This window comes from Oryzias latipes, chromosome 24 (genome assembly GCF_002234675.1).
Source record: "Oryzias latipes chromosome 24, ASM223467v1".
Taxonomy (NCBI): domain Eukaryota; kingdom Metazoa; phylum Chordata; class Actinopteri; order Beloniformes; family Adrianichthyidae; genus Oryzias; species Oryzias latipes.
In genome coordinates this window covers 20,165,453-20,178,140 of record NC_019882.2, presented here as the reverse complement: position 1 = coordinate 20,178,140, position 12,688 = coordinate 20,165,453, and the positions used below count along the sequence as shown (strand labels likewise).

Below are 12,688 nucleotides of genomic sequence, written 5' to 3'. Positions count from 1 at the left end.
CGTCAGATTCCGGGGTGGGAGCTGTTTTATCGCAATGTTCTGAGGATGATAGGGTTCATTCGTCTGCCTTTTTTTAGGTTGGCTTAGTTCCACTGAGAGAAATTATAGTGTGGGTGATAGAGAACTCCAGCCGTTACACTGGCCCTGGAGGAGTGGCGGCATTGGCTTGAGGGGACTGTTGAACCTTTCCTTGTATTAACTGATCAAAAGAACCTAGAGTACCTCAAGACAGCCAAACATCTTAATGCTTGTCAGTTTTCACATGGTTAGGTTTTTTCTTGTCTTACCTCCTCCGCCATAAGAACGAGAAGGGAGATTCCCTATCCCGTAGCCATGAGGAGTTCGAGTTTACTCAGAATCTAGATTTGCCTGGATCTGTCTATCTAGCTCAGGGGTCGGGAACCTATGGCTCGCGAGCCATATATGGCTCTTTTGATGGTCACATGTGGCTCGCAGACAAATCTTTAATTTTACTTTTTTTCATTAGACCAGTCCTTTTCGGGCGCGATGCGATGCCAGAGGCGCGCAGTAGTAGCGGTGCTTGGAGAAAAAACTATCAGTTTACTATTATCTATTTCACAGAGTTTGTACCACCCGGAAAACCAGAATTAAGAACCTTAAAAGAGGTTAAGTCTCCGTGCATCAGTGTGGGAAAGAGACACAACATTATTGTATGGCTCTTTCGAAATTACATTTAAAAATATTTGGCGTTTATGGCTCTCTCGGCCAAAAAGGTTCCCGACCCCTGATCTAGCTGTTTGCCGCACTGATGTGGAGAGATTGCTGGAAGTGGAGCTCCACAGTACCTCAGCAACTTCTGCATGTCCTCCTGACGAACTGTATGTGACTGATCACTACATTCCAAAATCCTTGAAGGGTTCTCCTTATCTCATCTTTCCTGCAATGCCGGGGTCGTACTAACTCAATGTCAGAAGTAAGAGCTCTGTCTCCCCCTCTGGTCAATGGCGGGAGCCCTCCCCAGAATTCTAGCCACACTACAACTCCCAGCAACCCCAGCGCATACTTCCTGGATGCCGCGCACCTGACTCTCATTCATTCATCAACCCCAGCATACTCAAGCCATGCACTGAGTGAAGCTCAGTGCAAAGTATTGTTTGTGCCACTCTGCTTCATTCCTGAGCGGTTTATCTGGACCTGATCTTCTGTTTCTGACTGCCGCCTGCCCAGACTCTCGCCTGGATCCTGACTACCTCGTCTCTCCTCTGATAACATTATGCCTGCTATTGATCCCTACCTGCCTGACCCTGATTTAGCTTTGCAGACTTTTAGCTGAGCAAAAAAACTGCTCCATTTGGTTCCAGTAGTCTGCCTCTTCTAGGGACACCAGATCTATGCTCCAGCAATTTCTGTTGGGACTCGTTACCTAATAATGTGAAGGAGTTTGTGGCAGCATGCCAAGAGATCAACCAAGGTAAAACATGCAATCAGCGACCTACTGTTAATGAATGCCCTTGAGCATTCCTAAGTACCCTTGGTCACACATCTATGTTGATTTTTTTTTTTTTGGACTGATCTACCCCCTCTCCAAGTGGAAGACTGTTGTGTTTACTGTGGTTGACAGATTTTCCAAGATGGCCTTGTCACTGGGCACTGTTTTTCACATGGTTAAGTTTTATTTTACCTTGTCTTACCTCCTCGGCTATATGAACGAGAAGGCAATGGCACTTTGTGCCATTGGCCAGGTTGCCCATCGCAAAAGAGATGGCAGGCCTATTGGCACAACACATCTTTTTCTGAATTTTAGGCGTGACTATCAGCCTATCATTCAGCGTCCACCCACGATATAAAAGACAGACTGATCCCGTGCAACTGTGATCCCTCTTCCTGGGCTGACATTATTGTTGGGTGGAGGATGCCCAAAATGCACTTCCCTCATCAGCTTCAGGTATGTCCCCATTCCAAGTGGTTTATGGATAGCAGCTTCCAATTTTTGACAGGAGAGAGCGACCTCTGTACTCTCAGCTGTGGTGTCCTTTCATTGTTGCCAGAGTCTGGAGGAGGGCTCATCAGGGTCTGTTTAGAACTGTTTGCAATTACAAGACCTAAACTGACAAGAAGTGCTCTTCTGCTCCCAGATATGATGTGGGACAGAAGGTCTGGCTGTCCACTGCAGACCAGGTCCTTTCCCAATAACAAAGGTTGAGTTTTCTCGGACCTCTGCAAATTCATCCCAAATTCCAAGTCTACCAAGTCAAACCTGTGCTACAGAGTTCCCTGGTTCCATCCACCCGACCTCTTACGCATGGCCAGTTCATTGATGGCGGTCTTCCTTTTGAAGATTGGTGGCTGCTGAGATCCCGTCATCTGGGCTGGGGTGCCCAGTATTTAATTGACTGGGAGGGTTACAGACCAGAGGGGAGGTTGTGGGTTCCTGCTTGCTGCTAGCTTCATTTTGGATCTGGCTCGCTACTGTACTAACTATAAAACTTTTTTTTTTGTTCAGTAAAGCACTTTAAACAAAGGCTTTTTCATGTAATTTATCATTATTGTAGAGTTATTTTTCAAACAAAGTATTTTATGTTCACAAGTTTGTAAGTTCATCATTTTCAAGTCCTTAGTGTAGATATTGACAAAGATTTAAAGATGAGTGGGAAAACGTTACAAGAAAGAAGACCCACAGTATGTCCAGTTACCATGACTCAGCTTCTAGACAACGTCACCTGCATGAATGAGAACCTCCACCGAGATGGATTTAAGACTTCATCTGTGACCAGAGACCTGACCTTGACTTAAAATTTGTGACCCAGGACATGCGACAGAATCCCTCTCGGGGTCACTGGGTTGCTGGAGCCTATCCCAGCTACATTGGGTGAAGTAGGTGGTATACATACAGTATTGAACAGGTTGCCAGAATGTTGCAGGAACACACATTTACTCTCCCAAGCACACCTAAGGGCATTTTTGAATCACAGATGTACCTATGAAGTATGTTTTTGGACTCTGGAAGGAACTGGAGTGCCGGAGTGCACGTGCAAACTCCACACAGAAAGGTCCCAGCCGCGACTTGAACCGGGGCCTTTCTTGCTGTGATGCAAGAGCGCTACTGTGCAGCCCAACAATTTTTCAAACATTATTAACTTTTTAAAACCCAGTCTTGTACTCTTTATAAATTTTACAGTAAAGCTGTGGGCATGAAAATGATGTTTTCTACCTTTTAGTTGCCAAGAAAGAATCAAACATGAATGAACACGGCCCTGGAGTCTTGGTAAAGATTACTTAGTGACCACTAGATGTCAGTGTTATATTGGCTTTAAAAAAAAAACCCACACTTGCTTTTCAACCTCCTGACATTTGTGATTAATGACATCTGCTCTGTATAATTTACTTTCTATTAAAACTCTATTAAAATTCCACCTTTTGGTGTGTAAATCTGAAGCTCAAAATTATTAGGCTCAGGTAAACCAACAACCAGAAATGTCAATGATTATTAATTTACATATCACTTCATGTCATATTTGTACAGTTTTTAAATCATTTACAGCAGCTCGTGTTTGTGCACTCGTTCATGGTTCAAATGTTAGATTTAATTAGATTTAAATTAATTTCATTTGCAGCGTGAATGCAGATTGGAAAAAGAGGGGGGTAGCCTAATTAAGGGGAAACAACATTAATAAGCAACAGGCTCGCAGTAAAAACAAACATGTTTTGCATTAAATAAATGGAGAATATTTTATCCTCCCTTTTGCGGCTGCATCCTCATCCCCGCCGGCTGTGCGTGCACGGATGCCCGGCTCTGTGCGTCCGCAGCGAAGCAAGAGGAGGAGGAGGAGGAGGAGGAAGAGGAGGCGCTGTGCACGAGTGAGGGGCAGGAGAAGCGGGGGCGCTCTGCCCTATATGGCTGTGGATGACTTCTGCTAATATCGGCTTGAGAGGCGCAGCATCGCGTTTCTGCCGGCAGTCTGCGGAGGGCTCCGGAGTCTGCGGAGGCTCCTTCACAACCATGGCCGAGGGCGGAGAGGGGGAGGACGAGATCCAGTTCCTGAGAACTGTAAGTAAAGAGACGGACGGAGTTCAGGCGTCTGCGGGATGCGCCGGGGAAGTCGCCGCAGGTTGCAGGCTGCACCTGTCGGCGGTGAGTCGAGGAGCCGCAGGTGCAAACTGACCAACTGATCAGAGATCAGTGAATCCACACACATCTCTGAGTCTCCTTCAGCAACCGGACTTGTGAAGCGGCTGTCTGTCTGCTCGGGAAGAGTTTGCTTAAGTTCTCCTCAATGCAGACATCCTCTGGGGAGACTAGTTGACTAGTCCTTGTTAGTAGGGCTGTAACGATTCATTTGAACAACGATTCTATTCGATTCATAGTCGATATTGGATCATTTTAAACAATCCGATTGGATCTGATTCTCTGACCTAGAATGGATCCAGATCATCTTTAGCCAAAACTTCCAGCAGTGAGACTCAGACAGAAATTCCTGCTACTGAACAGTGAAGTTTTCCAGATTCTTGGATTTCTTCCAGATCATCAAATGTAAATGAAATCTGTGTCCAAACAAACCAGTAAACTAGAATGAATGTCAAATCCATTCACATGTTAGTTTCCTAAAGTTCAGTCCACTGTTGTTTATACATCCAAATAATCCAAAGGGAACATTCTTAGAACATTCTAGACACTGGATGGTCACATGACTTTACTAAATTCAAAGTCTGTCCACGCATTGGACTGGAATCATCTAATCATTTTGATTACGTCACATGTGTGTTGTCCACTCAGTCTTTTTTATGTTATAGTAAATAAACCTCCCATGCCTCAATCCAAATTGTATTTTCCAATATTAATATTGATATTGATTTAAAACCTTTTAAAACAATTCTACAATGGTATATGTCGATCCAATTATTAACAACTTTCCTCAGACAGCTGATCTGTTTGGATCGTAGGAATAGAAATCGATTCATCGTCACACCCCTGCTCGTGGGTGATATGACAGCTCATATCTTGGTGTGCTGGTGGGGGGAAGAAAAGAGTCGTGGTGGGGAGCTCGTATTAGCTTTGTGACCCCACGGCTACATGAAGAACATCAACAGTGACATGCAGCAGGGAGCCCCAGCCCTTCACCATTTCCTCACCTCACAAGGTGCATCTGTCTGGGACCGTCATCCAACTTCTTCCTCCCAAATGAGCATGTATTTTAAAAGCTAAAAGAACTAATCTCCTGCAAATGCAGCAAAAGTATTAAATGTAAAGCTTATGCTTGCCAACTCATTAAAAACAACGTTACATTCAAAAAGTACTGCATTTAATGTCGAACTAATATATGAATATTTAGGGGTTTGAGAAAGCTGAATTTATCCCAAAAAAGACCTACTAAAATGCTGAAATATTTGAAAAACATGCTAAACTCAGAAATGTTGCTGAGTAGAAAGAGGCTAAAACAATGAAGCTAAATTCTGCCAATTATGCTTTTACAGTTGGAATGTAGTTTTCTACAAAGTTAGCATAAAAAAGAGAGTCGCTACATGTATCAATAAATATGCTAAATATACTATAAAAATGGTTGCCGTGTGACCTGCAGTTGCTAAGAAGCTAAATTACTATTTTCCTAGTAAAAAGCTATAAACTTATCCTAAAATCTACCAAATATTCTAATAAATGTTCAAATTAATGGAGCTTTTTGACATCCTTAAAGTATGCTGAACATTGCTACTTTTATCTGCATGCCAAGCTTGCTTCAAAAATGCTTAACATCATGAAATGATTGTCAAAAATGAGAAGTTTTAAAGCCCAAAATGTTCTCCATTTTTAACACGAAACACAGAGAAATGAATAAAGGTGAAAATTAGAAAAACAGCTGTATTTATGAAATACTAATATTTTAATACTGCTGAGTTTTGATTAAAAATGGTTAAGTAGCTGAAACAGAATACATCTAAACAGTTTTGGATCTGCTAAATGAAATGCTGATAATATTAAAATATTTACCTTAAGGGCAATTTAAAACTGTAGAAAAGAAGATAAAAAATGACTTAACAAAACTAAATATTACAAGAGCTGTAGAAATTCTTATTCCTGTGTTAAACGTTAGCTGAAAAAATAAATCAAATAAAATCTATCAATTTTGCTTATCATGACAATTTTTTATTATCCATTTTTAAAGTCTATTGGAATGTAAAATAAAATGTATAAAAACCTTTAATGACATGCATTATATTAACATCAGGCCATACTGATCAGCCAATTCCAAATATTTCAAGAAAAAATAAAGTTCAGAAGCTTGATAAATTTAACAATGCATAAAAATATGTCTATTTCAGAAAAAAAAACGGGCATATTAGTTTGAGTCTGTTGGTTTGGTTAATTAATGAACTCTGTCCAATGCCAAGCTCATAGCCCAGCCAGGCATTACAGAGATGTGACGCATGAGTCATCCGAGTATCAGAGGATCTGGATCCTGTTTCTGTCAGGGTCTAAGTGAGTTTTAAGCTTTAATGTTTTGATTTGAAGCTTTGGTTCATTAGTGATACCTGCTAAGGTCACACTGTTAATTGATATTGGACAAAGTCAACAGAGAACTTTCCTTTTCGTAACTGATGGCTGTTTTTCCAATGGTTTTATCAAAGCTACAGGTTTACAAAAAGAAGACTTGAGTGCAGCCAAACTTCTGAAACTTCATAGAGACCCCCTACAGTTCATAAGGTGCTGCAGTGCTCTTTGGTATTCCATTGATGCCCATTTGATCCATGGGTTGGAGATGTTGACGTATAGATTATTGTATAAGCCCCTTCAGGCCCGGCTAGTTGTAGAACCTTGTACTTAGCAGCTCCTACTATTTGTGATGCCAGCCATCTGCTGACCCCCGCCTCTCACATTCTACTGTCAGCCTGGCATCTTGGATATCTGATGACGACAGCGGTTTGAGACGGGGCGGGGTTTCCCTCTGGGGCCTAAACCTTGTTAGAAGCTCAGGAAAGCAGGCTTAGATGGATTAATTGTTGGGATTTTTTGAATGAGCTGTGGTACACCAACTTGTAGATGCTTCACAGTTTCTGCAGAAGAGTTATGAGCTGTAAAGAAGCCGTTAGGAAGTGCTGACAGGTGGTCAGTCTTTGTGAGTCAGTTCCAGCTCTTTTCTGTTGATGTGTAACACTGGGGACGCTGGCACTGACGAGAACTTTGCGGTTGAAGTTAAAAAAAAGGTGTCCAGTTTTTTTACTTGTCAGTTTCTAAATGTGGTAAAGCAGAGATACGCCTGTAAATTTTCAGTAGATCATATGTTTATGTTGGACAGTGCAGGTGATTTTAAACCCTCATATTGAGACTTGCAGGGCACTGCTGCTCTTCTTGTCTTATTTGGACTTTATGTTGTCCTGGGAGCCTTCTGCATACCAAGGCGAAGGCTCTGGGGGTTTAAATTTAGCCTTTTTAAAGATGATGCTTCCACAGCACATATGACTCTGCTGGCCTGGCACTAACTGTACCAGGGGCAGCGCTTGAGCTCCAGCCCAGCAACACTTAAACACCACTTTTATTGGGATAAAGTACCATTTAAAAAGCAACTAGGTCAAACCACACATTTACCAGAGCCTAATGAGTCACAGTGATGGACCGTAGCAGCAGGCCTGGAGTTAAACATTTAAACTTCAAACAAGTTAAAGAAAGATTTAGGAAAAACTGTTTGTTTTAGAAGACTAGATGATTTTTGAACATTCAGAAAGATCTTTTGGTGGAGCACCTGATGCAATATCTGCAGGATTTCATCTGACAAAACAAAGTTATATGGAAAGTTAATGATGAAAAATGTATAAATAACATTTCGGCACTTTTAGATTCTTCAGTGCTGTATGTGTAAATTTCTAAATATGTATTTTTTAAATCTGACATTATTTGTAATTTGCTAATTTTTGCCAATTTGTTTGGGTTTAGCTGTACTCAGATTAAAGAGGGATTTGTACAATTTCTTAAATAACATGGATTATTCTGGCCAAAACCCATTTCACAGTAGAAAATATAGTGCTTAAAGCTGGTTTAAAAACATAACTTTATTTTTTAAGCCAATTTTGGAACCTATTCATAAATGTTGCTACAAGCTGATAGCGAGCTGATTATGAAAAATAATTTTAGACTTAAAATAAAGAAGTTGCAGTCACAGTGGAGCATGTGGATTTACTTATGGAGCCATTTGAATAGAATCCATTTTTTAAAAGGGGTGTAATGATTAATCGACTGAATTGATTAATCAATTTCTGTTCCCACGATCCAACCTCTCTGAGGCAAGTTGTTAGTCAAATCCACCTCTATTATTATAAAACCATTTCAAAATGAAATCAATTATTTAAATTGATAATGGAAAAAAACATTTGGATTGAGACATCGTAGGTTTATTTTACCACAACATAAAAACGAACAAGTGCATCAGTGGACAACACACATGGGACGTCAGCAAAGACTGATCAGTCCATCATTTCAGTCCAATGTGTGGAAACATTTTGAATTTAGCAAAGTCATGTGACCATCCAGTGTCTAGAATGTTCTAAGAATGTTCCCTTTGGATGAATCGCATCATCAACCACACATTATGACATCAATCGAATTGTCAAAATGAACCATTACCTTTACTAATGTAAACAAAAAGGTTTGCTTGTAAAAATGTTACTGTCAGGAACTGTAGGACTCAATATGCAGCCTTGGTGACAGAAAATTAACATGTAATAAATTGACCAGATCAAGACAAAAACATGGGAGCAAAAAAAAAGGAGGACAAAGCAGAACAGCTGACCATGAAGAACTGAGACCAGACATCTGGATATACTGAGGCCAATCAACAGAAATGATGAGAATCGTGACATCGTGATCATGATCGTGAATCATGACAAACCTGAAACTGGTGCGACTGACAAATGGACAATTCAAAACAGAACAAAACAAAAAACTATTAAAAAAAATAAAAATCTGGCACTAAGTTCATATTCCTCACATGTACGTCGATGATCTTTTCCTTTTTCCCTTCAGTTTGGTAGACTGTTGGTGGGGGAGGGCTGACAGTGTGATTAGCACACAAAAAAAAATCTATGCATTTGAATGACATTACATAAATACAGGTTCAGCCAAAATAATTCAATATGGTATTAAGTATATAGTTTGGGTATTTTCTTGTTTTATATAAAATCATTACATTTAGGTTGAAATATTTCAAAACTTTACTTGTAAATGTGATATTAGCTCAGATGATGAAAACCCAAAATTCGGTGTCAAATTGGAAGATTGTGAAAAAAATGTCACAATCAAATCTGCTTATCAACTTAAAACATCTCTAAAACATTTCCCGAACCTTTAATTGGGCTCTTGGATAATCAGAAAGATGTTCAGACAACAGTCATCTACCCCCTTCATCAGGATGGTTGTGCTGTTTCCACTCATTAACAGAAATGTGGTTGGAAAAAGGCACACTAACAACAGGGAGAACTGCAGTCTTGAGAGGATTGTTGAAAGAATTCATTCAAGAGTTTGGGGGAACATCACAGTGAACGGACTAATGCTGGAGTCAGAACATCAAGAACTTCCACGTATGGACGAATGCTGGACAAGGACTACAAATGTCCTTATTTTCCAGACTCGCCTGACCAGAACCCAGACTATCTATGGGCTTTTGTCAAGAGAAATACGAGAGACACCAAACCCACCAATGCAGATGACCTGACAGCAGCTATCAAACCAACCTGGGCTTCCACTTTGCCTCTGATGCATTGATAAATGGTTCATGCAAAAGGAGGCCAGACCAAGTATAGTAAAAATGAACATTTTTTGGAAGTCTGATACTTTCTAATATGGTTTCTACTTTTCTGACTCCTCAAATTTGAGATTTTCATTTACTGCAGGCTATAATCACCAAAGTTACAAGAAATAAAGGATTGAGTCAATCTTTGTGTAATGATTCTATACGATATGCAAGTTTCCCTTTTGGAAACAAAAATACTAAACAGCTCTTCTTTTACTTTATCTAAACGAAGTCGTAGTCACATGCACTAATACGGGTTAACCCCCGTCTGGACACTGCAGGTTTTTGGGGTAACTAGGCCTGTAGAGGTTGTAGAGAGGAGGGGCTGCATCTTAAGAGCAGTACAGGTGTGTCATGCAGTTCCCTTCATAAAATTGGAACATACCATTGTTGTATGTGCTGTGTAATGCTAAATATTTGTAAGGATGATGACATTTATACGCACTTATGATATACAGGGCTGTCGCACAACACCTTAAATGCAGCACTCCAGTCAGTAAGATGCGCACACTACTGCGTGTACGAGGTGTGCAAGTGATGCACAAAGTGCTCAAAAGAAGCCTTCTGGATGTCTACACAAACTGTCTAATTTCTTAATTTCTAACTGTCAGGCTGCACGTAAAGGATGTGCAAGGAGTGTGCACTTATCACTTGATCAGCACCAAAAGGGCTTGCTGTGCAGTGCACAGGATTTGGGAGGGTTGAAAAACAGAATAATCTGTACAACATATCTGCATCTCGGCTACATTATCCTTACTTACGTGTTCCGTAGGTGTTCCTTACAACTTGAAGCCCGCAGCATGCTCGTAGTAAATATATGTGCATGAACATTACAGGCTCATCGGTTTGTCTTCAATCTAAAAATGCGGGCTGCCTTTGTGTCCATTTTTCAGCCGCAGACAGCCCATAACCATCCGCATGGGCAGTTGTGACTAAGGCTTAAAGCACTGAAGCAGTCATACTTACAGAATGACTTTGAATCACATAAAGACTGAACTTGTCAATGGCAATCGACAGCTTGGCAACCACCGCACCTCAGTTTTTACCACTGGAAAGATCCCAGAAATACCCTTTACCATCAGTTCAAGCTCCTTCCGTTGGATCTAAATTGAATGTGAAGCATTTCCCTTGTATTGATTGAGCAGGCTGTGATGGCAAAGCAACACAATGTCCTCTGGCAGCTCAACCTCCCTCAGACCGCAGCACCGAAGGACATCTAGGTGACTGGCACCTCCATCATTTACAGAAGCTTTACGTAACTGGGCAGGACCCAGCTCCAACAGGAGCAAACTCATTCTCATGCTAACTCCATTTCAGCAAGCTCCTCTGGCACACAGGTACTTGTTCAATTACTTCTGACAGACATAGGAACTTTTAAAGGATTGGAACCAGCACACAGAGCAACTTGCTGAGTGGGAGCAACAATCAAAAGGATCATAAAATGTGACATACTGATTGGAGTCAAACTAAACCAAATAGAAACCAAAAGTCTGTTCTTTGTCACCAAAACCATCAGTAATCTGCACACGTCAAAAAAAAAACCCTAATGAAGGCATGAAGACATTTAAATAGCTTACGAGAGGAACTCACAAGAGTTTTCAAGATTATCACTCATAAACTTTTAGTAAAAACTCCTCAAATGGGGAGCAAAATAAATGAGATCTGGGACTCTAAGCACAAACCCCACGGCATTTAGTCCCTGTTAGAACAGTTATAAAAAACATCTGCACTTTATATATTTACAGAACCCTTTCTGGGTCGTGGGGCTGGCAGAGCCATCCCCTGAACAGCAGGGCCACACATCCACAAACACACCTAGGTACAATTTAGAGACACCAATTAACCCGTGAAGCATGTTTTTGGACAATTGGAGGAAACCAAAGTACCACATGCACAAGGAGAACATCTTCACAGAAAGAACCCAGCTGGGATTTGAACCAGGACCTTCTTGCTGTGAGGCGAGAGCGCCAACCACTGCCCCACTGTGTTCTGCCCAAAATGGGGGTCAGAGACACATGGCGGTCATTAACTTCCTCCTGACAGCTACAAAAAATTTGATTTATTGAACAATTGCTACTTTTGACTACTTTGGCATAATAATTTGCATCTTGATATATTAACATTTTAATTGTAGGTAAGTGACTGTATGATAAACATCTGTTTTCTGACTCAAAAAAGCAATTGATTCTCCCTGACCAGAAAGTGGCCCATCTCTTTCAAAACCCCCATCTGAGAATTCAGTCTCCCTCCCTTATTATTGTAACTGAGAACGGGAGGCAGGCAAGCCAGCCTCCTTCTTTACTGGTAACAAAATCAAAGAATAGAAACTCAACACTTGACAATTTTTCTTTAAAAGAACGAAATCTTATGTTGTGTTTTATAGTTTGTGGGGGTGTCTAATTTTTGTGTTTGTCTATTAATGAATTGTTTCAGTAACTCCCTAATTAGGCAATAGAACACATCCGGAAAAAACGATTCACAGTCTCATCAGGCTTGCAGTAAAGCGATTAGAGGGTGATCAACCAAACTTGCATGGAAACAGCACAGGAGCTTTGTTTTATTTTGCTATTATTACTTCTATGTGCTTAGCGTTCACTATGCACATATTAGGAACTATTCATATGACAAAAAGCATCACCGCAGTTAAAATAAAAAAAGATTACAATTGTTTTCATTATGACATTAACCTCAGAGCAGCTAACTATTTACTAGAATAGCTACCAGCAGGAGCTGCATGCTGTGTTTACTACAGCTACATCAAAGATACTGCTGTTTTTGTTGGAATACATATTGCTATTCCAACAGAAGCTTGAAAGAAGCACTCATCCTGGCAGCAGAGGATACCACACCAGACAAGACCCAAGGTGTAAGCTGTGCAAAGAGGCGCCTGAAACAATCCAGCACATAACTGCAGGGTGTAAGATGCTTGCAGGGAAAGCATACATGGAGCG

The 12,688-nt window shown here is 40.8% G+C and overlaps 1 protein-coding gene across 5 annotated transcripts in view; it reads left to right on the top strand.

Annotated features, from left to right (window-relative positions):
- Positions 1-3,888: 3,888 nt before the first annotated feature.
- ryr3 (ryanodine receptor 3) overlaps positions 3,889-12,688 on the top strand; it is a 144,542-nt gene continuing 135,742 nt past the window's right edge. For all 5 annotated transcript variants that reach the window (XM_020714745.2, XM_020714744.2, XM_020714742.2 and 2 more), the window contains exon 1: positions 3,889-4,009. In XM_020714745.2, the coding sequence (XP_020570404.1) occupies positions 3,962-4,009 (48 nt within the window). In that variant the 5' untranslated portion in view covers positions 3,889-3,961. The remainder of the gene's footprint in view (positions 4,010-12,688) is intronic.